Source organism: Salvelinus namaycush, chromosome 7 (genome assembly GCF_016432855.1).
Source record: "Salvelinus namaycush isolate Seneca chromosome 7, SaNama_1.0, whole genome shotgun sequence".
Lineage (NCBI taxonomy): Eukaryota > Metazoa > Chordata > Actinopteri > Salmoniformes > Salmonidae > Salvelinus > Salvelinus namaycush.
Genome location: NC_052313.1, coordinates 1474524 through 1502246, shown reverse-complemented (window position 1 = coordinate 1502246; position 27723 = coordinate 1474524). Strand labels below are relative to the sequence as shown.

Here is a 27723-nt window from a genome sequence, read left to right as displayed (position 1 = left end):
AATCTGTAGAACAAAAGCCTAGTTAAGAAATGCTGCCCCCCTGTGGACTAACATGAACAATACATTAAAGGGATAGTTCACCCAAATTGCAAAATTACATATCGGTTTCCTTACCCTGTAAGCAGTCTATGGACAAGGTAGGACAGCAATATATGCATTGGTTTAGTTTCCCTGGCACAGTTTCCATGCCGTTTCCAATGCTAATGTTTTAGCATTTGTGGCACAAATCCAATTCAAGTCATGGTTTGCAAAAATCACTGAAGCTGGAGACTCATATCTCCCTCTCTAACTTTAAGCACCAGCTGTCAGAGCAGCTCATAGATCACTGCACCTGTACATAGCCCATCTTGTAAATAGCCCATCCAACTACCTCATCCCCATATTGTAATTTTTTTTCTTCTTTTTTTCTTCACCCCAGTATCTCTACTTGCACATTCATCTTCTGCACATCTATCACTCCAGTGTTTAATTGCTAAATTGTAAATATTTCGCCACTATGGCCTATTTATTGCCTTACCTCCCGTATCGTACCTCATTTGCACATTGTGAAGCTCAACAAAGTCACGTATAGATAACTTGAACATGATGGCACCAAAAATGCAAATATCGGTACCATGACTTGAATGGGATTTGTGCCACAAACGCTAAACCAATACATAGATCAAATCAAATCAAATTGTATTTGTCACATGCGCCGAATACAACATGCCCTTACAGTGAAATGTTTAGTTACAAGCCCTTAACCAACAATGAAGTTTTAAGAAAACACCCCTCAAAAAGTAAGAGATAAGAATGACAAATAATTAAAGAGCAGCAGTAAAATAACAATAGCGAGGCTATATACAGGGGGTAACGGTACAGAGTCAATGTGGAGACTATATACAGGGGGTAACGGTCCAGAGTCAATGTGGAGACTATATACAGGGGGTAACGGTACAGAGTCAATGTGGAGACTATATACAGGGGGTAACGGTACAGAGTCAATGTGCCGGGGCACCGGTTAGTTGAGGTAATATATACATATGACTCGATTTATTAAAGTGACTTGTGTACAGATAATAACAGAGAGTAGCAGCAGCGTAGAAGGGGGGGGGGGGGGGGGGGGGGGCCAAAGCAATTAGTCTGGGTAGCCATTTAATTAGCTGTTCAGGAGTCTTGTGGCTTGGGGGGGTAGAAGCTGTTTAGAAGCCTCTTGGACCTAGACTTGGCGCTCCGGTACCGCTTGCCAAGTCTAGGTCCAAGAGGCTTCTAAACAGCTTCTACCCCCCCCAAGCCATACGACTCCTGAACAGCTAATAAAATGGCTACCCAGACTATTTTCAATTACTGTCATACCTTGTCCAAAGACTGCTTGTAAGGGTAGAGAAACCTTAAATGTAATTTGGTATGTGGGTAAGACTAGCCCTTTAACTGACTGATACAGAAGTAGACGTGTTGTCAACCCAGGGAGATAGTGGGTTAGGGTTAGTTGCCTAGATACAGAAGTAGTCGTGTTGTCAACCCAGGGAGATAGTGGGTTAGGGTTAGGGTTAGTTGCCTAGATACAGAAGTAGACGTGTTGTCAACCCAGGGAGATAGTGGGTTAGGGTTAGTTGCCTAGATACAGAAGTAGACGGGTTGTCAACCCATGGAGATAGTGGGTTAGGGTTAGGGTTAGTTGCCTAGATACAGAAGTAGACGTGTTGTCAACCCATGGAGATAGTGGGTTAGGGTTAGTTGCCTAGATACAGAAGTAGACGTGTTGTCAACCCAGGGAGATAGTGGGTTAGGGTTAGGGTTAGTTGCCTAGATACAGAAGTAGTCGTGGTGTCAACCCAGGGAGATAGTGGGTTAGGGTTAGTTGCCTAGATACAGAAGTAGACGGGTTGTCAACCCAGGGAGATAGTGGGTTAGGGTTAGTTGCCTAGATACAGAAGTAGACGTGTTGTCAACCCAGGGAGATAGTGGGTTAGGGTTAGGGTTAGGGTTAGGGTTAGTGTTAGGGTTAGTTGCCTAGATACAGAAGTAGTCGTGGTGTCAACCCAGGGAGATAGTGGGTTAGGGTTAGGGTTAGTTGCCTAGATACAGAAGTAGACGTGTTGTCAACCCAGGGAGATAGTGGGTTAGGGTTAGGGTTAGTTGCCTAGATACAGAAGTAGACGTGTTGTCAACCCAGGGAGATAGTGGGTTAGGGTTAGTTGCCTAGATACAGAAGTAGTCGTGGTGTCAACCCAGGGAGATAGTGGGTTAGGGTTAGGGTTAGTTGCCTAGATACAGAAGTAGTCGTGTTGTCAACCCAGGGAGATAGTGGGTTAGGGTTAGGGTTAGTTGCCTAGATACAGAAGTAGATGTGTTGTCAACCCAGGGAGATAGTGGGTTAGGGTTAGTTGCCTAGATACAGAAGTAGACGTGTTGTCAACCCAGGGAGATAGTGGGTTAGGGTTAGTTGCCTAGATACAGAAGTAGACGTGTTGTCAACCCAGGGAGATAGTGGGTTAGGGTTAGGGTTAGTTGCCTAGATACAGAAGTAGTCGTGTTGTCAACCCAGGGAGATAGTGGGTTAGGGTTAGTTGCCTAGATACAGAAGTAGTCGTGTTGTCAACCCAGGGAGATAGTGGGTTAGGGTTAGTTGCCTAGATACAGAAGTAGTCGTGGTGTCAACCCAGGGAGATAGTGGGTTAGGGTTAGGGTTAGTTGCCTAGATACAGAAGTAGACGTGTTGTCAACCCAGGGAGATAGTGGGTTAGGGTTAGTTGCCTAGATACAGTAGACGTGTTGTCAACCCAGGGAGATAGTGGGTTAGGGTTAGTTGCCTAGATACAGAAGTAGTCGTGTTGTCAACCCAGGGAGATAGTGGGTTAGGGTTAGTTGCCTAGATACAGAAGTAGTCGTGTTGTCAACCCAGGGAGATAGTGGGTTAGGGTTAGGGTTAGTTGCCTAGATACAGAAGTAGACGTGTTGTCAACCCAGGGAGATAGTGGGTTAGGGTTAGTTGCCTAGATACAGAAGTAGTCGTGTTGTCAACCCAGGGAGATAGTGGGTTAGGGTTAGTTGCCTAGATACAGAAGTAGTCGTGGTGTCAACCCAGGGAGATATTGGGTTAGGGTTAGTTGCCTAGATACAGAAGTAGACGTGTTGTCAACCCAGGGAGATAGTGGGTTAGGGTTAGGGTTAGTTGCCTAGATACAGAAGTAGACGTGTTGTCAACCCAGGGAGATAGTGGGTTAGGGTTAGTTGCCTAGATACAGTAGACGTGTTGTCAACCCAGGGAGATAGTGGGTTAGGGTTAGTTGCCTAGATACAGTAGTCGTGCTGTCAACCAAGGGAGATAGTATGTCATAACAGGGTGGCTGAATACTTGTGTTCCTCCAACGCTGTTATGAAGTTATACGGATACTACTTGATAAATACTTTGGGGTCCGATTTATCAAACCTAACAGCGATTCAGTGGACACTCTCTTACGCTCTCTCCAGCCAATCCCCTTGGCCCGATTTCTCCATCCTCGCCCTGCACAGAGAAGAACTGTCAGTTTACAGCAGTACAAATGGATAGATGGAAATGGATGAGTTGTATGAGAGAATGATGAGGGAAGGGACGGTAGGATACTCACTCTTTGTCCGTCCTCTCCAGGGGCTCCAGGAGGTCCAATTGATCCTGTCTCCCCCTGTAGAGAGAGAGAGAGAGAAGGGGCAGAGAGGGAGAGAGAGGGAGAGAGAGAGAAAGAGAGGAGGGAGATATATATATATATATAGAGTGAGAGAGAGATGATGGGGATATATATATATATATATAGAGAGAGAGAGAGAGAGACAGAGAGAGAGAGAGGGAGAGAGAGAGATGAGAGGGAGAGAGAGAGAGAGATGACGGACAGAGAAAGGGAGAGAGAGAAAGAGAGAGTGATGGGGGACGGAGAAAGGGAGGGAGGGAGAGAGAGAGAGAGAGAGAGAGAGAGAGAGAGAGAGAGAGAGAGAGAGAGAGAGAGAGAGAGAGAGAGAGAGAGAGAGAGAGAGAGAGAGAGAGAGAGAGAGAGAGAGAGAGAGAGAGAGAGAGAGAGAGAGAGAGATGTGTGTTATTATCACATAGAGGACTGGGCGAGGCCAGCTGTGTAGTTACAGACTCTTACAGCAGGCTGGCTGGCTGATTGACTGATTTAGTGACTGGCTGTGCTGGCTGACTGGCTGTGCTGGCTGACTGGCTGTGCTGGCTGACTGGCTAACTCTGGCTGACTGGCTGTGCTGGCTGACTGGCTAACTCTGGCTGACTGGCTAACTCTGGCTGACTGGCTGTGCTGGCTGACTGGCTAACTCTGGCTGACTGGCTGTGCTGGCTGACTGGCTAACTCAGGCTGACTGGCTGTGCTGGCTGACTGGCTAACTCTGGCTGACTGGCTGTGCCTCCTGACTGGCCGTGCTGGCTGACTGGCTGTGCTGGCTGACTGGCTAACTCTGTTGTTACCTTGATGTTACCCAGGCCAGAATTAGTAACCAAACACCCAGGCTGGAAACATCTGAGGCCTCCTCCCTATGTCTCTCCCTCTCTGCCCCTTTCTCTCTCGCTCTACCCCTTCTATCTGTGTCTCTCTCTCTCTCTACCCCTTCTCTCTCCGTCTGTCTGCCCCTTCTCTCTCCCTCTCTCTGCCCCTTTCTCTCTCGCTCTACCCCTACTATCTGGTTCTCCCTCTGTCTGCCCATTCTCTCACCCTCTCTCTGTCCCTTCTCTCTCACTCTCTCTTTCCCTCTCTCTGCCCTTCTCACTCTCCCTCACTCTCTCTCACTCCATCTCACTCCCTTTCTCTCTCTCTGCCCCTTCTCTCTCCCTCTCTCTCTTTGCCCCTTCTCTCTCCCTCTCTCTGCCCCTTCTCTCTCTCTCTCTCTCTCTCTCTGTCTCTCTCTCTGTCTTTCTCTCTATCTGTCTCTGTCTCTGTCTCTGTCGCCTAAGCTCCTAATTTAGCCTGACAGCGCCTGGTGTGTCTCTTCTGAGGGTGTTTAGAGCAGATGGCACAGCAAAGGACTGGGACTGGAGCTTGTATCATGATCGTGCTCTTCAACATGTTGCTTGGCTACGCGTCTGGTGACAACTCTGTGGAAGAGATTGTTATCAGAGGATCAATTTGGCCAAACTATTGGTCCAACTGTAAATCTGAACAAAAAACGACTTTGCTCATTTATTTTTAAATTACCACTTCAAAGCCATTCAAATTAGTTTTTACAATAATATTAGCTCCGCATTTCATTTCAGAATTAAAGACTTAGATGATTGTATAATGTTGCACCCAAAGAAAATCACGAGATTAATCAGAACAACAAGCTTATGTAGCCAGAAGTGTCAGACATTTTATAACCCCCCCCCCCCCCCCCCCCCCCCACCCCAACCCTAAAAGTTGTGGCATTTTGTTTTTAGCCAATTTGGTCTTATCAAACGGGGCCAACAGTATTTCACCCATAAGCCTATAAACTTCCAAGTCCTGTTTCTCAGACCAACACTAGTCTATTGTTCAACAGGATGGATTCCTCCAGTATGGATCACCTGCTGCACTAAATCTGCCTGTAATTAACTTCCGATCCTCTGGAATGAGTGGGAGTATTAGACAGAAAATACCAGTGTTTTGGGGAACCTACTGCAGGCCACATTAGGACTCATATTCTCTCCCTTTCACTATTTATTGGTGCGAGGCTTTGAGGGGTTGAGGGTGAAGGGGACTTCATATCAAAACTGGAGGTCATTGTTTTATAGAGGTAGAGAATATGTGACTCGTTTCAGGAAACTAGGCGTATGTCACACTTCACTACTTCACAGGAGAAACGTTTAAACCTAAACTATTATTTTAAATGTCTTCTGGAACATGTGAACTTTCATGTGCTTTAATAACAAACTGCCATCTGTAAATATGAATACAATTGTTAAATTAGGAGCCTAGTTGGTTTAGCCATGGAAAAAGTGAGGAACCTTCCCGCTAGCCATGATTGGTTGAGATAATGAGTGGGCTGGACATGCCGCGAGAGATGAGTTAGGATTGGTCTGTCATGTAGCTTGCTTCTGTCTATAATATGAGCTGGTCAGTATGTATATTTAATCCTTTCTAACACTGCCTTTTTTAAAGATATCAAGTAGTAGAATTGCATCAGTGTTGCTCTCCACTTCCTGGAGGACCGAGGTTTGAAATCAGTGGAATTAGAGAATGATAGCTAAGGAGATGGAGAATTGTGGCGTTTGATTGCAAATATGCAGAAGGAATCGAAAAGAGAACACACAGAAGGCTATTGTATAAAATACCTGTCTCCGGATTACATCTTCAAACTAAGGGCAACCATGGCAACCGTGACAGAGAGGGAGAAGCGTCCATCCATGTATACAGGTAAGAGAGTGTAGCTAGCAAAAGTTTCAGATATTAGACGTTTCTAATTTTGTCAGAAAGTCATTTTCATTTCAAGCTAAAGCATACTGTTAGTTATCTAACTAACATTAGCTGGCTGGCTCGCTAGCTAACGTTATGTGTATGATCAGTGTAGTAATATTATTTGTATTTCAGAGCCATTTGCATCGCTTTCAAAGCACAATTACTTTCCCATTGTTCCTCAAATGTAGTCTATGATTTACCATTTTCTAGCTCTGAGTCTCTACTTTTATCCAACATAAGTTTTCAAATTTTTCTACATAAGACCGAATCGAGCCGGTCGGTCACATGGAGTTCCTAATCATTTCATATATGCTTCACCGGTCACTTCCTTGAGATAGGATGAAGGCTCTCAACCATTCATTTCAGAATAGCCTACGGCCTCCTCATTTAGGGAGCGGTAAACATGCAAGTGCTTGATACATGCAGTGACGTTACTGTGCTCACCCTGTGTCCCTTGTTACCAGGTAGGCCGGGTAGGCCATCGAAGCCTCCGTCTCCCTGTAGAGAAACACAATGTGACAATGACCACAGAGTCCCCAGACAACACAGACATCATCATGTATATGTTTACAATACAGTAGTAGTGACCAACACAGAACAGTCACACGTAACAAACAGAGACATCGTGTATACGTTTACAACACAGTAGTAGTGACCAACACAGAACAGTCACACGTAACAAACAGAGACATCGTGTATACGTTTACAACACAGTAGTAGTGACCAACACAGAACAGTCACACGTAACAAACAGAGACATCGTGTGGTGTTAATTCTCTGAGTAAAGTGACTAGTGAACAGAGACATCGTGTACCTTAGACCCTGACTCTCCAGGCATTCCTCGGGCGCCCCCGGCTCCACCACGACCCTGAGAGAGAGAGAGAGAGAGAGAGAGAGAGAGAGAGAGAGAGAGAGAGAGAGAGAGAGAGAGAGAGAGAGAGAGAGAGAGAGAGAGAGAGAGAGAGAGAGAGAGAGAGAGAGAGAGAGAGAGAGAGAGAGAGAGAGAGAGAGAGAGAGAGCGAGAGAGAGAGTAGAGTGGAGAGAGAGACAAAGAGAGAGAAAGAGAGAGGTTAAACATGGAATCCTCAAGACCAATCAGGCAATGGCATCTACCTGGAAATGCAATTACAGCCATTTACGTCATCCACTGCCAGGTTGTACGTTTTTAACTGGATTTTAGAGCATTAAGGGAATTGTTTGTTTGATTATGATAAACCGTTCAGATCGTACACTGCACACACACTGCACACACACACTGCACACTGCACACACACACACACACACACACACACACACACACACACACACACACACACACACACACTGGATGAAGTCCAATCGGTCCACTTACCCTCTTGCCAGATTTGCCTATTTGTCCTGCAGACCCTTGGACTCCCCTGGAGCCCTGTGAAGAGCACGTAATGATGGTCAGTTTATAGTCAGCTAGGGAACATTAACTGAATAGGTATACATTAACTGAATAGGTATAGCTGTAGGTAACTGTAGGTGAGGTATAGGTAACTGTAGGTGAGGTATGGGTAACTGTAGTGAGGTATAGGTAACTGTAGTGAGGTATGGGTAACTGTAGTGAGGTATAGGTAACGGTAGTGAGGTATAGGTAACTGTAGGTGAGGTATGGGTAACTGTAGTGAGGTATAGGTAACGGTAGTGAGGTATAGGTAACTGTAGTGAGGTATGGGTAACGGTAGTGAGGTATAGCTAACTGTAGGTGAGGTATAGGTAACTGTAGTGAGGTATAGGTAACTGTAGTGAGGTATAGGTAACGGTAGTGAGGTATAGCTAACTGTAGGTGAGGTATAGGTAACTGTAGGTGAGGTATAGGTAACTGTAGTGAGGTATAGGTAACTGTAGTGAGGTATAGGTAACTGTAGTGAGGTATAGGTAACTGTAGTTAGATACAGGTAACTGTAGTGAGGTATAGGTAACTGTAGTGAGGTATAGGTAACTGTAGGTGAGGTATAGCTAACTGTAGGTGAGGTATGGGTAACTGTAGTGAGGTATAGGTAACTGTAGGTGAGGTATAGCTAACTGTAGGTGAGGTATAGGTAACTGTAGGTGAGGTATAGGTAACTGTAGTGAGGTATAGGTAACTGTAGTGAGGTATAGGTAACTGTAGTGAGGTATAGGTAACTGTAGTTAGATACAGGTAACTGTAGTGAGGTATAGGTAACTGTAGTGAGGTATAGGTAACTGTAGGTGAGGTATAGCTAACTGTAGGTGAGGTATAGGTAACGGTAGTGAGGTATAGGTAACTGTAGTGAGGTATAGGTAACTGTAGTGAGGTATAGGTAACGGTAGTGAGGTATAGGTAACTGTAGTGAGGTACAGGTAACTGTAGTGATGTATGGGTAACTGTAGTGAGGTATAGGTAACTGTAGTTAGATACAGGTAACTGTAGTGAGGTATAGGTAACGGTAGTGAGGTATGGGTAACTGTAGGTGAGGTATAGGTAACTGTAGGTGAGGTATAGGTAACTGTAGTGAGGTATAGGTAACTGTAGTTAGATATAGGTAACTGTAGTGAGGTATAGGTAACTGTAGTGAGGTATATGTGACTGTAGTGAGGTATAGGTAACTGTAGTGAGGTATGGGTAACTGTAGGTGAGGTATAGGTAACTGTAGGTGAGGTATAGGTAACTGTAGTGAGGTATGGGTAACTGTAGGTGAGGTATAGGTAACTGTAGGTGAGGTATAGGTAACTGTAGTGAGGTATAGGTAACTGTAGTTAGATACAGGTAACTGTAGTGAGGTATAGGTAACTGTAGTGAGGTATAGGTAACTGTAGTTAGATACAGGTAACTGTAGTGTGGTATAAGTAACTGTAGTGAGGTATAGGTAACTGTAGTGAGGTATAGGTAACTGTAGTTAGATACAGGTAACTGTAGTGAGGTATAGGTAACTGTAGTGAGGTATAGGTAACTGTAGTTAGATACAGGTAACTGTAGTGAGGTATAGGTAACTGTAGTTAGATACAGGTAACTGTAGTGAGGTATAGGTAACTGTAGTGAGGTATAGGTAACTGTAGTGAGGTATAGGTAACTGTAGTTAGATACAGGTAACTGTAGTGAGGTATAGGTAACTGTAGTTAGATACAGGTAACTGTAGTTAGATACAGGTAACTGTAGTGAGGTAGAGGTACAGTAACTGTCTAAGATAAGTGCAGAGTATGATTATGAGTGGGTTTAGTAGTCTCCAGCTATATGTTGAACCTCTCACCTGAGGACCAGGGTCTCCGGCATCACCTTTAAGTCCAGAAGAACCAGGAACACCCTGAGAGAAAGATAGAGACACAATCCATTGTAGGTATCTGACAGGGCAGTCAATGACCTGTGTTCACCTTCCACGGAGAGACTTAGTAAGAGGGATGTGTATGTCTGTGTGTGTTATCAGAGGGGGGAGTAAAACTCACCACTGGACCAGATCTTCCTGTGAGACCCATTGGACCTGAGGGACCTCTCATGGCGAGCTGTGGGGTAGATGGAAGGGGATGGAGGGGGAGGGAGGGGAGGGAGGGGGTGGAGGGTATTGGAGGGGGAGGGAGAGGGGAGGAGGGGAGGGGGGGATGGAGTGAGGAAGGGAGGGAGGATGGAGGGGGAGGGAGGGGTTGGAGGGGGGAAGGGATGACAAATCACCAGTCAGAAGGAGACAGATGAACACCCTCCATATGTCCCAGTACCTCACACCCTACCATCCTATTCCTCACTCAGACACTACCTCATACCTCACACCCTACCATCCTATTCCTCACTCAGACACTACCTCATACCTCACACCCTACCTCATACCTCAGGCACTACCTCATACCTCAGACACTACCTTATACCACACACCCTACCATCCTATTCCTCACTCAGACACTACCTCATACCTCACACCCTACCATCCTATTCCTCACTCAGACACTACCTCATACCTCACACCCTACCATCCTATTCCTCACTCAGACACTACCTTATACCACACACCCTACCATCCTATTCCTCACTCAGACACTACCTCATACCTCACACCCTACCATCCTATTCCTCACTCAGACACTACCTCATACCTCATACCCTACCTCATACCTCAGGCACTACCTCATACCTCAGACAATACCTTATACCACACACCCTACCATCCTATTCCTCACTCAGACACTACCTCATACCTCACACCCTACCATCCTATTCCTCACTCAGACACTACCTTATACCACACACCCTACCATCCTATTCCTCACTCAGACACTACCTCATACCTCACACCCTACCATCCTATTCCTCACTCAGACACTACCTCATACCTCACACCCTACCATCCTATTCCTCACTCAGACACTACCTCATACCTCAGACACTACCTCATACCTCAGACACTACCTTATACCACACACCCTACCATCCTATTCCTCACTCACACTACCTCATACCTCACACCCTACCATCCTATTCCTCACTCAGACACTACCTTATACCACACACCCTACCATCCTATTCCTCACTCAGACACTACCTCATACCTCACACCCTACCTCATACCTCAGGCACTACCTCATACCTCAGACACTACCTTATACCACACACCCTACCATCCTATTCCTCACTCAGACACTACCTCATACCTCACACCCTACCATCCTATTCCTCACTCAGACACTACCTCATACCACACACCCTACCATCCTATTCCTCTGTCGGACACTACCTCATACCTCAGACACTACCTCATACCTCAGACACTACCTTATACCACACACCCTACCATCCTATTCCTCTGTCGGACACTACCTCATACCTCAGACACTACCTCATACCTCAGACACTACCTCATACCTCAGACACTACCTCATACCTCAGACACTACCTTATACCACACACCCTACCATCCTATTCCTCACTCAGACACTACCTCATACCTCACACCCTACCATCCTATTCCTCACTCAGACACTACCTCATACCTCACACCCTACCATCCTATTCCTCACTCAGACACTACCTCATACCTCACACCCTACCTCATACCTCAGGCACTACCTCATACCTCAGACACTACCTTATACCACACACCCTACCATCCTATTCCTCACTCAGACACTACCTCATACCTCACACCCTACCATCCTATTCCTCACTCAGACACTACCTCATACCTCACACCCTACCATCCTATTCCTCACTCAGACACTACCTTATACCACACACCCTACCATCCTATTCCTCTGTTGGACACTACCTCATACCTCAGACACTACCTCATACCTCAGACAGTTTGCTCTTACTTTTTCTGTGATGTCATGGGTTTGTGAAACATTACGACACAGTGGCCTACACTCATTCACCCCATCGTTTTCTTCTCTCTCTGTCTTTCCTCAGACACCAGTTCATCTGCTGTGCTGGCCCATCCGTGGGTCATGAACCCCTGTAGTGTGTTTTAACTGCCTCTTGCCTCCTGCATCTGTCCCAAACAGGCTGTGTTTCTGCCTGTAGCCTGTTCAGCACATATCTCAGGGCCTCTCCTTGTAGTGTTGTACAAGGCTGAGCTGAACCTCTCAGCCCCACTACACCTCCTGCCATCACCCTGCATCCCACCTAAAAGGCCTGTAATGTTGTAATACCCCCCCCCCCCCCCCTCCCCACACTCCCCCACAACTCCCCCTAAACTACAGCTGGGAGAAAGGATATACTAATGAAGGCCAAGAAGGCTGAAACACCAATGGGTTTCTCTTCTTAACTTGACACTAGGGGGGCGCCATTTCGACTTTATATAAATTCGTTCCCAAATTAAACTGCCTCGTACTCAATTCTTGCTCGTACAATATGCATATTATTATTACTATTGGATAGAAAACACTCTTTAGTTTCTAAAACCGTTTGAATTATTTCTCTGAGTGAAACAGAACTCATTCTGCAGCACTTTTCCTGTCAGGGAGTGAGATTTCAGAAATCGAGGTCCCTGTTCTGAGGTCAGTTTATAAGTCCCCATGTAAGCCATCGGGCTACATGCACTGCATACGTCTTCCTCTAGATGTCAGTAAGCGGGGAGAATTTGAATGGAGTGGATTGCGCAATCTGGGGCCCTATATAAGACCGTGGAACGGAAGTACCGTTCTTTTCAACTGGGCGCCTGGCGCAAGAGGGACATCACAATGGCGTCCTGCAAAGCTTTCGTTTTAGCAGTTCTATATCTCCGGTCATGTTTTTATTCGTTATAGTTGTTAAAGACATCATAAGGTAGTTAATTTAAACCGACTTATAGCAGTTTAGATCAGTTTATTGCGATTTTCTGGGATTTCTTTGTCATGCGCTTTCACGAGTTGGACACCTCTCCAGTGGGTGGCTAACGTTAGCGGCTATTTCGACAGGACAAGAGGACATCTTTCAACCAAAAGACGATTGTTCTGGAGAAAGGACACCTTGCCCAAGATTCTGATGGAAGCTCAGCTAATAGTAAGCAGTCTTTATGCTGTTAATTCGTACTTATGTTGACAAATGTCAAATAATAATTCCGCCATGAATTATGGTGCGGTCTTGCTTTAGCGCACGCTGTATTGCGCAGTAACGTTAATTTTAAAAATCTAACACAGCGATTGCATTAAGAACTAATTTATCTTTCATTTGCTGTCCAATCTGTATTTTTTAGTCAAGTTTATGAATAGTTTTCAATTAGATTAGGTGCCTCTCCAAGATGGCGCCGGACAGATTGCTTGAAGTTTTGGCCACTAATCACATTGTATAACCACGATTTGTGCCGCTAAATATGCACATTTTCGAACAAACTCTATATGCATTGTGTAATATGATGTTATAGGACTGTCATTTGAAGAATTCTGAGAAGGTTAGTGAAAAAATTAATATATTTTGGTGGTTTATACGTTATCGCTATGTTTGGCTTGAATCAATGCTGTTGTGATGTTTGCTATTGTGGTAAGCTAATATAACGCTATATTGTGTTTTCGCTGTAAAACACTTAGAAAATCTGAAATATTGTCTGGATTCACAAGATCTGTGTCTTTCATTTGCTGTACGCTGTGTATTTTTAAGAAATGTTTTATGATGAGTAATTAGGTAATACACGTTGCTCTCTGTAGTTATTCTAGTCGCTTTGGTGAGAGTTGTGATGGTGGCTGCAATGGTAAACTATGATTTATACCTGAAATATGCAAATTTTTCTAACAAAACATATGCTATACAATAAATATGTTATCAGACTGTCATCTGATGAAGTTTTTTCTTGGTTAGTGGCTATTTATATCTTTATTTGGTCGAATTTGTGATAGCTACTGATGGAGTAAAAAACTGGTGGAGTAAAAAAAGTGGTGTCTTTTGCTAACGTGGTTAGCTAATAGATTTACATATTGTGTCTTCCCTGTAAAACATTTTAAAAATCAGAAATGATGGCTGGATTCACAAGATGTGTATCTTTCATCTGGTGTCTTGGACTTGTGATTTAATGATATTTAGATGCTAGTATTTACTTGTGACGCTATGCTAGGCTATGCTAGTCAGCTTTTTTACTGATGGGGGTGCTCCCGGATCCGGGTTTGGGAGGAATTAGAGGTTAATAAATAAAGAGCGAGATGCCCAAAGGCTACACTGGACCCTGCTTCAGCTCTGGTGTGTGGCCCTCTTCGGCCTGCTACAGCTCTGGTTTTGGCCCCCTTCGGCCCATTACAGCCATGGTGTTTGGCCCTCTTCGGCCTGCTACAGCCCTGGTGTTTGGCCCTCTTCGGCCTGCTACAGCCCTGGTGTGGTCATGGCGTACTCACTCTGGCCTGGGAGAGAATAGCCTGTGCCTGGGCCTCTTGAGCAGACACCACAGGACCCTTCTCTCCATCCCCTCCGAAACGGAACTGTCACACAGAGGAACACAGAGGAACACGGAGACACACAGAGACACACAGACAAACACAGAGGAACACAGAGACACACAGAGACACACAGAGACACACAGAGACACACAGAGACACACAGAGGAACACAGAGGAACACGGAGACACACAGAGGAACACAGAGGAACGCAGAGGAACACGGAGACACACAGAGGAACACAGAAACACACAGAGGAACACAGAGGAACACAGAGGAACACAGAGGAACACAGAAACACACAGAGGAACACAGAGGAACACAGAGACACACAGAGGAACACAGAGGAACACAGAGGAACACAGACGTTACAAAAGAAAAATCACAACCATGCTGTGCACAATGAACATCTAAATATCAATCAAATATATGGATCAAGATGATCAATCGATTAATGTATAAAGCCCTTTTTACATCAGCAGTTGTCAGAAAATTGATTGACCAATACATTTAAATAGTGGTAGATAATAGTGTTTGTTGGATTGGATGTTAATTCCCAATATTCCTGGTCTGGTACTTACTGGCAGCATCAACATGGTACCAGGAGGACCTGGCAAACCGTCGGCTCCTGCAAGACCAGCCCGCCCTGCGGGACCCTGGGAAATGAAGTCAACAAGACAAGAGGAAAGATGCCATGTTAGAACGTGTCCAGAGTGATTGAAAGAGGGAGATAGAGAGAGAGGGAGACAGAGAGAGAGAGAGACAGAGAGAGAGGGAGACAGAGAGAGAGAGAGAGAGAGAGAGAGGGAGAGAGAGAGACACACCACACATAGAGAGAGGGATAGAAGCTTCTTATGCTATGTTCACCATTCAATGGGTAAATAAGAACATCCTCAATATCATCATTGTCTTCCATCCATTATAACACCAGCAGGAACGGACAGGAGAGGAAAATAGAGGGTAGGAGAGGAAAATATAGGACAGGAGAGGACAGGAGAGGAAAATAAAGGACAGGAGAGGAAAATAGAGGACAGGAGAGGACAGGAGAGGAAATAAAGGACAGGAGAGGAAAGTAGAGGAAAGGAGAGGAAAGGAGAGGAAAATAGAGGGTAGGAGAGGAAAATAGAGGACAGGAGAGGACAGGATAGAAAAATAAAGGACAGGAGAGGACAGGAGAGGAAAGTAGAGGAAAGGAGAGGAAAGGAGAGGAAAGTAGAGGAAAGGAGAGGACAGGAGAGGAAAATAGAGGGTAGGAGAGGAAAATAGAGGACAGGAGAGGACAGGATAGAAAAATAAAGGACAGGAGAGGACAGGAGAGGAAAGGAGAGGAAAGGAGAGGAAAGTAGAGGACAGGCGAGGAAAATAGAGGACAGGAGAGGAAAATAGAGGACAGGAGAGGACAGGAGAGGAAAGTAGAGGAAAGGAGAGGAAAGGAGAGGACAGGAGATGACAGGAAAAGAGAGGACAGGAGAGGACAGGAGAGGAAAGGAGAGGACAGGAAAGGAGAGGACAGGAGAGGACAGGAGAGGAGAGGACAGGAGAGGACAGGAGAGGACAGGAGAGGACAGGAGAGGAGAGGAAAATATAGGACAGGAGAGGAAAGGAGAGGACATGAGAGGACAGGAAAGGAGAGGACAGGAGAGGACAGGAGAGGAGAGGAAAATATAGGACAGGAGAGGAAAATATAGGACAGGAGAGGACAGGAAAGGAGAGGACATGAGAGGAAAATATAGGACAGGAGAGGACAGGAGAATAACCTCACTACCAGGTGCCTGTACTGGAATATCAGAATACACAGAGAGAGACGGAGAGAGAGACAGAGAGCGAGAGAGCAAGAGAGACAGAGAGAGACAGAGAGAGAGAGAGAGAGAGAGAGAGAGAATAGGCACGTTCCCACTGCACCTGGGCTATAGGCACGTTCACACTGCACCTGGGCTATAGGCACGTTCCCACTGCACCTGGACTATAGGCACGTTCCCACTGCACCTGGGCTATAGGCACGTTCCCACTGCACCTGGGCTATAGGCACGTTCCCACTGCACCTGGGCTATAGGCACGTTCCCACTGCACCTGGGCTATAGGCACGTTCCCACTGCACCTGGGCTATAGGCACGTTCCCACTGCACCTGGGCTATAGGCACGTTCCCACTGCACCTGGACTATAGGCACGTTCCCACTGCACCTGGGCTATAGGCACGTTCCCACTGCACCTGGGCTATAGGCACGTTCACACTGCACCTGGGCTATAGGCACGTTCCCACTGCACCTGGACTATAGGCGCGTTCACACTGCACCTGGACTATAGGCGCGTTCACACTGCACCTGGACTATAGGCACGTTCACACTGCACCTGGACTATAGGCACGTTCACACTGCACCTGGGCTATAGGCACGTTCACACTGCACCTGGGCTATAGGCGCGTTCACACCGCACCTGGACTATAGGCGCGTTCACACCGCACCTGGACTATAGGCACGTTCACACTGCACCTGGACTATAGGCACGTTCACACTGCACCTGGGCTATAGTCACGTTCACACTGCACCTTAGCCAGGGCTAAGAGAGATTTTAGCCCAGGGCGAAGAGAGATTTTAGCCCAGGGCGAAGAGAGATTTTAGCCCAGGGCGAAGAGAGATTTTAGCCCAGGACGAAGAGAGATTTTAGCCCAGGGCGAAGAGAGATTTTAGCCCAGGGCGAAGAGAGATTTTAGCCCAGGGCGAAGAGAGATTTTAGCCCAGGGCGAAGAGAGATTTTAGCCCAGGACGAAGAGAGATTTTAGCCCAGGGCGAAGAGAGATTTTAGCCCAGGGCGAAGAGAGATTTTAGCCCAGGGCGAAGAGAGATTTTAGCCCAGGGCTAAGCGAGTGTTCACACTTGTACATTCAAAAGAAACACGGTGCCAAAATAACCAGTAAGAAACGGGGTCAAGAACAACGAATCTTCACTGTCACAATAACAAAAGCTGCACGTTCACGTAATTTGCATATGCTTGTGATGCCTGTTGATGCGTTCTGAACCCTATTTTAATAAGTTAATTTATACTATATTTGTATATATATATATATATATATATATTTTATATATTATAATATTTTTTTCATCCTTCCATCTGAGGAAAAAAACCTGAGAAAGAAATGAAATTCTTTCATCTGGGCAAAAACACATGTTGCTATGACAACAAGGAAAACGTTTTCTATGCAGGCTGGCTAACGTCTTCTCACTCAGACAGCCACCTGCTTCACAAACTCTACAGCTGGAAGGGCAACAAACACTTTCAAAGTGTTTCTATTGACTTTTATCCATTAACTTCTTTGGGATACCCCCCCCCCTTCTCTCAATTTCCGCCTGAAGACATACCCAAATCTAACTGTCTGTAGCTCAGCCCCAGAGGCAAGGATAGGCATATTCTTGGTATCATTTGAAAGGAAACACTCTGAAATTTGTGGAAATGTGAATTGAATGTAGGAGAATATAACACAATAGATCTGGTAGAAGAAAATACAAGGAAATAAACATACGTTTTTTGTTTTTATTGTTGTTGCATCATCTTTCAACTGAACAAGAACAGGCAAACATTCAGATATGATGCTGGGGATAATTCTGATGCAGAACATAAGATGGCAACGGTATTAGAAAAAAGTTTCAAAACGATATCTTCAGGAACGAGTGAGCTACATGACATTGAGCATGTAGTCACCCAGGTGTCCCACACAAGTTGCCCAAATGTACCCAAATGGCCAAATTGGTACAGTGATACATTTTGAACTAAATGACTATATACAAAATACTAAAATGCTATTCTAACACACCCCAACAAAAAATAATAATAATAATATAAACATTTGAAAATTTGAAAAAAAATTAAACAACAAGGGTAACTATTTACACACATTCAAAGTATAATATACAATATTGTGAAGACCCTCAGTCCTCTACATAATATTGTTCTGCTGATGCCATGCCCAATAGCAGTCTCTTTCTGCTGTAAAGCAGAGGGTTACTGAACAGGTGGTGCAGGTGATGGGGCATTTCCTGTGACAAAGGGCACATCGACGCCTCCCCACGGTGCCCTTTTTGCCCTGAGGCACATTCATGCCTGCAGAGATGAATCTGGGCAGGTGAACAGCAGAGGTAGAGGGGCCAGAAGGTGCTGCAGTAGACTTGCTGTAGCACGCAAGCTCCTGGATGAGCAGCTCTCGGAAGGCTAGCTGTGAGATGTGGGGCTGTCCACGGCTCTTAGCCATTTCCTTCTGGAGGATGAAGGAATTCACCACAGCAATGTCAATGAAGTGATAGAAAAATGTCTTGTAAAGGCAGTTGATAGAGGGGAGCAGTTTTCCAGTAGTCTTTCAGGGTTTTCAACTTCACAATACCCATGTAAATGACCATTGACAGGAAACAAAAAAGATCTGACATGGAAATGGGCTTCCATCCCTCTTTCTTGCCTGCCTGCTTCTTAGCACCATACTTGTTAGTGTTCAACACCAGGGAATCAACAACAGATGAGGTGAAAAACAGCTGGAAAAGCTGCATGGGGCTATACTTAGATGTCATATCCAGCTTTGGGCCTAATGGCCTCTTTGGTCTGAATAATGGAGGTGGAGGCGCCACATCCTCCTCCAGCACAGAGTGCCAACGACCCTCCTCCTCTCTAATTGCAGGTGTATCTCTTCCCCATCGCCGCTTCTTTGTCACACCTGGCAGGGCGGGGGTAGATGTGGAGCCGGAGACAGCAGGGGTCCGGCTAAATGAACAAGCTCCCCTGGGGGATGGGCAACTTGGCAGTGGGGGCTCCCAATCAGAATCGGAGGGACTGTGAAATAAAGACACAGACACACAGATTATATATTGAGTAGTGAAACAAAATCATTTTGGGGATCTGTGGTTCTATTCCATGTTTAGATCAAATAAATGTAAAATATCTCATATATACAGACACACAGATTATATATTGAGTAGTGAAACAAAATCATTTTGGGGATCTGTGGTTCTATTCCATGTTTAGATCAAATAAATGTAAAATATCTCATATATACAGACACACAGATTATATATTGAGTAGTGAAACAAAATCATTTTGGTATTATTTTCAAACAACAGCATGAGAGTTACTTACCAATCGAGAATTGCGTCTTCTCCATACAAAAACATGTCCTCAAATTGGGAGTCCAAACTTGACACACAATCTGATACATCTTCTTGTAAATCTGTGTCACTTTCTCTAGCAATCTCATCAATAATTGCATGTAGATCTGTATAGCTGGACTTTGCCTTTGATTTTCCAGATTTACTCGCCATAATTATTTCAATAATATAGAGGAAAATGATCTTGACTCAATACTGCTAACGCGCAAACAACGTGGCTCCTTCGGGTAGAAATTTCAATGGCGAATGTTAGCGCAAACAACGTGGCTCCTTCGGGTAGAAATTTCAATGGCGAATGTTAGCGCAAACAACGTGGCTCCTTCGGGTAGAAATTTCAATGGCGAATGTTAGCGCAAACAACGTGGCTCCTTCGGGTAGAAATTTCAATGGCGAATGTTAGCGCAAACAACGTGGCTCCTTCGGGTGGAAATTTCAATGGCGAATGTCTGCGTAACGCGTGACTTTCGTTCAAGACCGGGGGCCTGTTGCACAAAAGTAGAATTAAGACATCCGGGATAAATGACTCAGCTGAGCTCAATGAAGCCAAAACATGTGCGTCCAGGCTTAATTGGTTGCACAAAGACCAAGCCAGGATGAGCAGACACGGATTCATTAAGCCAGGTGAAACCAATCCTGGATAGGTGCGCGCTCACGGCTCACTCAAATAGACCCCGCCACAGATCACAGATTAACTGATTTACCATGGCAACTAGAGCCGCGTACTTTTCCCCGTCGGAAGCACAAATCCTCATGGAGGCATACGAGGAGGTAAAAGATATAATTAAGAAGAAAGGCAACACCGCCACAGTGATAAAGCAAAGAGAAAAAGCGTGGCAAAGTATTGCAGACCGCCTGAATGCGTAAGTAGTGCACAATTACACACTCACCGCTCCGCTGAAACATCACAATTACAATTCAAATATTTAATTCACATCTCCAAAAATGCAGTTGTACTGTAATTATGAAACGGTTAAATTTTTAATTGAAATGCACTGCAGATATGAGTGAAATTGTGTAAAGTAACTCCATCACACTGTATAAAGCTATGATAAATTTTTTGATATTTTTACTGAAAACAAGACAAAAATACCAAGTAATTTTTTGCAGTGTGACTCCATTAAATGTGTGTGTGTGTGTGTGTGTGTGTGTGTGTAGATTAAACATGAACGGGCCAAAACGGACATGGCAGCAGGTCAAAATCAAATACAAGAACATTCTGCAGAATGGTATGGTCCCTGACTAATATTTAACAAAGCACAAGCATATATTGTACCCAGAAGGTGCCTGCTCACACATTGTCTGTACTGTTTTAGCAGTGAAAAAGAATACCCACAGACAAGGCATGGGTGGTGGGTCACCAAAGGCTGACCTTACCCCAGCAGAGGACATGGCCTTGGAGCTAAATAAAGGCAGGCCCGTCTTAGAGGGGATCCCTGGGGGGAAAGAGACGAGCATAGGTTCCTCCCAAGATGCCACCCGCTTCATTCAAGGTATGTCCTTCCATCTCTACATGGGATACAACCACATTCATATTGAATCAATTTGGACTGTCTGACTTTGGTTTACCTATTGCCTTGCAGTGTCTGGCAGCACTGTGTTCCTGTTAGAGCCACCAGCACAAGCACCAGACGATGCTGATCCAGTGAGTACTCCATCAAAGGCATACTGTAGGCCTGGCATGTCTTGTCTACTAGCTTCAATATGAATCCGATTAAATGTGATAGGGTGAAGGCCCCAGTGCAGCAGCAACAGCACATGATGGAGACGATGATGAGGAGGAGACCATCTCTCTGGATTCCAGAAGGCATGAGGTATCATGTTAAGACTGTGAAAGTACTATTTACTCTACAATGGTGAGGAGTCCTCATCAAAATCAAAAAATCTAATTTCTTTTACAGGACCCAGATGCTATACAGTGGGAAAACCAGCCTGGCAACATAGTGCGTATTAATAAAAGGACACCACATCCTGCCAAATTCCAGCTGCGCTAATTGTATTGTGTTCACAGAGCTCACAAGCTATCAGAAAGTTGTATGGCAACCACCTCCGGCGCCAAATAGAACTGGCAGACATAGACATTCAGTACAAGAAGAAAAAGATGGAAAATCTTGCACTGGAGTCCGAAATAAAAAAGAGGACAATTAGGAAACTGGATCTTGAAATAAAAAAACTTGAGAGGGAGGTGAGATATGCCTTCAATGTACACTGTATGCTAACTGTAACACAAATGTATTAATCATTATTTTTCTTTCCTCCCCCAGCTCCAAGAAGATGACACAGCTCAAAATAAAAATTAGGTATATTCTCGTAAAGTCAAGTGAGCCATGACATATGAGCTCTTATTGTGAGCACACAGGACGGTGGCATCTTTCTAAGGTTTTTTTTATTTTCCCAGCAATCAGTACAACCAAGTCATCGTTATAAGGCATCGCCCTCTTTTGCCCACCCCCCCAGCACCAGGTGTGGCCACTAGCCTATATGAAGGCCCAAAATTGTGTGTTCCTTTCTGCTCTGACAATGGCATGCCCATTCGTGCGAGATGTGGTGGATGAAGAAGCACTTGTGCTGAGGAGAGCCTTCAGGCGAGAAAGGGTCTTCAGGGACCGGTTGGACCCACTGGCCTTCCCTGATGACCATCTATATGAAAGATACAGGTTTTCTGCAGATGGCATCAGGTATCTATGCAGACTACTGGGTCCCAGGATTAAGCACCGCACTGCACGGAGCCATGCACTGAGTGTGGAGCAAATGGTTTGTGTGGCCTTGCGCTTTTTTGCTAGTGGAGCCTTCCTGTACTCAGTGGGGGATGCAGAACAGCTGAACAAGGCCACAATTTGCCGCACAATAAGGAGTGTGTGTCTGGCTATCAAAGCATTAGCAGATGTCTTCATCTCCTTCCCTGGCCACAGAAGACTCTGTGACATCAAAGAGGAGTTCTATAGGATTGCAGGTAAGAGGATCTACAAATTACAGGACAACTGTTAACACATAGTAGGATACTCATTACTTTGTGTGACAGGTTTCCCCAATGTCATTGGTGCAGTGGACTGCACACACATAAGGATAAAAGCCCCCTCAGGTGCCCATGAGGCCGATTTTGTGAATAGGAAATCCTTTCACAGCATTAATGTTCAGGTGAACATAACTTTTTGATATTGTCCATTGACGAACACTCTGCATTGCCAGTGATGTGCATTGATTGGTGTAATATTCCTCATCTTATGATTTCAGATGGTCTGCAATGCTGACTGTGTGATCAGCAATGTTGTGGCAAAATGGCCTGGCTCAGTCCATGACTCCAGAATCTTTCGGGCCTCTGAAATCTATCAGTGCCTATCACAAGGTAAGCCACACAACCCCTATTTATAACCATCATGGCTGTGTCAAGAATATCACTGTGTTTATGAGGTAGTAATGATGAGATTTTGTGTTGACAGGTGAATTCTCTGGTGTGTTGCTGGGAGACAGGGGGTATGGCTGCCAGCCTTTTCTCCTGACACCTTTCACAGACCCCCAGGAAGCACAGCAGGCCTACAACCATGCCCATGCCAGGACCAGGGCCAGAGTTGAAATGACCTTTGGCCTCCTGAAGGCACGCTTTCACTGCCTTCACAAATTAAGGGTCAGCCCTGTTAGGGCATGTGATATTACTGTGGCTTGTGCTGTCCTCCACAATGTGGCCTGCCTGAGGAAGGAGAGGGCCCCCAGAGTGCCACCAGCCATGGACTGGGACAATCCGGCAATCTTCCCTGATGACGACAGTGGTCGGCTGCTGAGGGACCAATATGTGTTGAATTATTTTAGTTAGTATGTGTGCTTTCAATTTTGGTTAAATATGTCCTGCGGTGGCAGAGGAATTTGGGTTTTTTGGGGTTCGTTTTTTTACGAATTTGGCCTCTTATGATGTTTGTGCGGTATACTGTGTGTAATACAAGGCTGCAGGGAGGCTACTGCATCCATTCATTTGTCTGTTCAGTTGATGTGTATGGATTTGTCCTGCATTTATTTTAGTGTGCAGACATGCAGGGTGTGTTATATACAGACCTTTGAATGTGTATGTATCATTTTGTATAATATGCTTGGATTCTGTGCTTTCCATCTTGTAGAGTCACTGTGACTTCAGTTTCGAAAGGAGCTGATGGTTTACCTGCTTTGTTTTGTCCTTATTCAATAAAGGAACATAATGTTACACATTGTGTCTTTATATTCATATGGAATGTGTATTTGTTTATATGACAGAGTACTAGGGCCACACTGAAGAAAAAGGATAAAGTCATACATTTATGAGGCTGGTTCTTTCTGCAGAAAAGCTACATATTGTTTTTACAGTTTTGATACTTATGACAATGTGATACTTAATATTCTGGCACATCAGCATGTCTTTGTTTATGAAACATACTGAAGTACAATTTCACGAAATGCCCCACATCTGTCATTTTAACAACTGTCCTCCTTTAAAACAACTGGTTACAATATTATGACTTGTGTTTTTTTCCCCTCTGTGGCCCTAATATTCTATCATTTTATATATAGCCTTATAGTCTATGGGAAACTGTAAATTATCTAATGATAGCAACATCATCTAAAAATCATTTTTTATCCAAAATCATTGAAATTAATGATCACAAACGTTTAAATAATGACAGTGGGTCTAGTTATATGTGATAACAATGTATAGTGAGCAGTGAAATAACTATTGGTTTCCATTTGTGGTGACTGCTGACTGACATTAGGGATGAGATTAAATAGATCCTGGAATTTAGCCTGGTCTGGAGCAGGCTAGCTCCACAGAATAAATCTCCATGGTAATTTATACCATAACATATCCTCCTGCCCCCTATCCATCTTTAGTGCAACCGGATTACGGATCAATTGAGCCAGGATCACCAAGATATCCTGGCTTAATCCCTTATCCTAGTTTTGTGCAACAGGCCCCGGGTCTTCCCAGATATAACCATTAGATATTGTTGTTTACCTCGGCTCATTGGCTCTCTACCAAACTAGATTTGAAGACGATCAGTGGTCATTGGGCCAAAATACAGTCAATCAAAGAAGCACTGGTCATGTCATAGGCGCTCAATGAGGTCATTGTTTGGTGTGTTCAAATCAGTTCATTTCGGTCAATATGTCCCTTAGAAATAACCATCATGTATGGTTGTGTTACTAACAAACAGAGGATTACAATGAAACCCACCTTGACTAGATACAGGTACATCTAGTGTGAGTAATTACATCAACTGTTTCGTCGAAAGTTGAAGGAGTCGAAACTCATGACACAAGCCGTTTACAAAATGTGTCGTGTTATGCTATAAAAAAAAAAAATATCGAACAAAATGACCATTCATTGTGAAGATTGGACCTTTTGTATTGCCAAAAGAAGAAGATTTTTACAGGTAATTGATCATTTTATTGCTATTTCTGACTTTTGTGACGCTACTGTTTGGTTGGAAAATGCTAGTTATACTTGTGTGTCTGGCGCGCTGTCGTCAGATTATCGTAAGGTATGCTTTCGCCGAAAAGCATTATTGAAATCTGACACCACTGTTGGATTAAGAAGTAGATAAGCTTTTAAATGATGTTAGATACATGTATTTACAAGAACGTTTAATACTACGAATGGTGTATTTAGAATCTTTGCGCTATGCTATTTCACCGGATGTTAGCCAGATGGGACGCTAACGTCCCAGCTAGCCTAGAGAAGTTAAAATAATATTGTTGCAGGATTTCGCCTGGATCAGAAAACGTCTCATCCGCTGTCTCGTCTCGTCCGAGGGGCGAGATCGCATTTCAGAAGGTCAGAAAGGCAGAGAGAGCAAGATTTATACAAACCATCACTGTTGTGGAAACAGACGAACATCATGTGTTAATCGATGCCTTGTTGCTTATAACATTGGTCACGTTATAATGTGTGTTTGTTCGTTAGTTCGTTAGCCCAAGTCTTTGAAGTACGACTGTCAATCCTTAGCCCAGGGATAATACTAAGCTAAGATATGGAATTGTTTTAAGATGGTCATACCATGTGCTACAGGCATGACAGAGACATGCACACGCATGCATGTATGTATGCACACACACACACACACACACACACAGAGAGAGAGAGAGAGAGAGAGAGAGACAGAGAGAGAGAGAGACAAAGACAGGGACAGAGAGAGAGCGAGAGAGAGAGAGAGAGACTGAGAGAGAGGGAGAGAGAGACAGAGAGAGAGAGACAGAGAGCGAGAGAGAGAGAGAAAGAGAGACAGAGAGAGAGAGACAGAGAGAGAGAGACAAAGACAGGGACAGAGACAGAGAGAGAGAGAGAGAGACAGAGAGAGAGAGAGACAGACACAAAACACAAAACAATTACACCTACCTTGGTCTGACCATATCTGCATCGGGAAACTTTAATAGGGCAGTGAATGCACTCAAAGAAAAAGCCCGCAGAGCATTGTATGCAATAAAAATGAAATTATTCAAAATCAACATCCCAATTAGAATTTGGACCAAAATATTTGACAGTGTAATCCTACCAATAGCTCTTTACGGAAGTGAGGTTTGGGGGCCACTCAATAAACTGGACTTTAAAATGTGGGACAAACATCCAATTGAAGCCCTAAATGCAGAATTCTGTCGGAAAATCCTACAAGTCCAGAGAAATACACCAACTAATGCATGTAGGGCAGAATTGGGCCGCTTTCCAGTAATAATGAAAATACAGAAAAGATCATTAAAATTTTGGCTACATCTAAATTCAAGTCCAAATTCGAGTCTGCAATTTAAAGCACTTCAAACCCAAGAGCTGAGCCCAGAAACGAGCCCTCTCAGTCAGCTGGTGTTGGACCTCACCAACCAAGCTGACACCAGCACTGCTTCAAAAGAAAGAATTCCAATAAACAAAATCATGAACCAATCAAAGGACTCATATTTACAACATTGGAAAAACGAAACAAAATCCCAAAGCCGACTAAATTGCTATCTGACCCTAAACAGAGAATATGAATTGGCTGAATATCTCTACTCTGTCAGAGATACGAAGCAGAGACAGATCCTTACCAAGTACAGGCTGAGTGACCACCGATTGGCAATAGAAACCGGCAGACATAAAAAGACATGGCTACCCAAAGAGGAGCGTGTATGTGGTCACTGCACGACAGGGGAGGTAGAAACAGAGATGCACTTTCTCCTTTACTGTGATAAATATTCCTCACCAAGAGATTCATTATTCACAGAAATGTCTACATTTATTCCAAATTTTAACTTATTAAACCCAGAGGAAAAACTAAAAATACTCATGGGCGAAGGAGCAATGGCTCCTCTTGCAGCCAAATATGTATTTGCCTGCCATAGCCTGAGGGACACTGAATAATAACATCTGCATAGTAAGCAGTAACTTACTTATTATTACTATTATTGTTATTACTGTTATTGTTATTACTATTATTATTGTTGTTTATCATTCCAAATAGTAATGGTATGGGTGGTAATGGTAATGATAGCAGTTTAATGATGGTGGTGGTGGTAGTAGTGGTAATGATGATAGTAGTTGTAGTACCGATGTAATGGTGAAGATGACCGTTATTTAGTTATAAGTTAGTTATAGTTTCATTTTTTTATTACATTACATTCGATTATTGACTGTTACCATTTTATTGTTACTATTTTTATATTTAATTTTGTATTATTATTTACTGCCATTCTATATTATTATTTGTCATTGTTTATAATTTTATTTCAATGTATATTGTATACATTGTTGCTTTGGCAATATTGACACAATGTTTTTCATGCCAATAAAGCAGCTTGAATTTGAATTTGAATTTGAGAGAGAGAGACAAAAACAGAGAGAGAGCGTGAGAGAGCGAGAGAGAGAGAGAGCGAGAGACAAAGACAGAGAGCGAGAGAGAGAGACAAAGACAGAGACAGAGAAAGAGCGAGAGAGAGAGAAAGAAGCGTACACAGGAAGATAGACTCACCCTGTCACCCGGATCTCCAGCAACACCAGGGGGTCCATGTAGCCCCGAGGGGCCTGGGAGACCCTACAGAAACACAACCCAGTCAAACTGAGTCACAGCCATGTTGTTACATCAGCCTCAACCCTGACTTGAGATAAAGCCCTGTAGACTGAGACTGAGGCACAGCCATGTTGTTACATCAGCCTCAATCCTGACTTGAGATAAAGCCCTGTAGACTGAGACTAAGTCACAAGTCACGTACAGTAAGACACCCAATAGAAGTGTGTCATTTATGTTTGAGTAAAGATTTAGTGCACTAGTTTTCACCAGAGCCCTATGGCTCCTGGTTAAAACTAGTGCACTATAAAGGGAATAAGGTGCAACCTTGGCCTCAGGTGTTTACTCACAGCTGGGCCTGCAGGTCCAGGAGGGCCTTCAATCAGCATGCCCTAAACGT

At 44.3% G+C, this 27723-nt stretch overlaps 1 protein-coding gene and 1 long non-coding RNA gene across 2 annotated transcripts in view; one reads left to right on the top strand and one right to left on the bottom strand.

Annotated features, from left to right (window-relative positions):
- The window catches only part of LOC120050271 (collagen alpha-1(V) chain-like), a 165752-nt gene that overhangs the window by 94664 nt on the left and 43365 nt on the right, over positions 1-27723 (bottom strand). Inside the window, exons 10-20 of the mRNA XM_038996849.1 lie at positions 27674-27715; positions 27288-27350; positions 14769-14843; positions 14148-14231; positions 9807-9863; positions 9614-9667; positions 7729-7782; positions 7192-7245; positions 6822-6875; positions 3591-3644; positions 3443-3487 (exon numbers count right to left, since the gene is read on the bottom strand). Of these exons, the coding sequence (XP_038852777.1) occupies positions 3443-3487; positions 3591-3644; positions 6822-6875; positions 7192-7245; positions 7729-7782; positions 9614-9667; positions 9807-9863; positions 14148-14231; positions 14769-14843; positions 27288-27350; positions 27674-27715 (636 nt within the window). The remainder of the gene's footprint in view (positions 1-3442; positions 3488-3590; positions 3645-6821; positions 6876-7191; positions 7246-7728; positions 7783-9613; positions 9668-9806; positions 9864-14147; positions 14232-14768; positions 14844-27287; positions 27351-27673; positions 27716-27723) is intronic.
- Positions 20671-21101, top strand: LOC120050902. Its single transcript, XR_005477212.1, has 3 exons — positions 20671-20822; positions 20913-20974; positions 21057-21101. It is a non-coding gene; the product is annotated as an uncharacterized LOC120050902 (long non-coding RNA).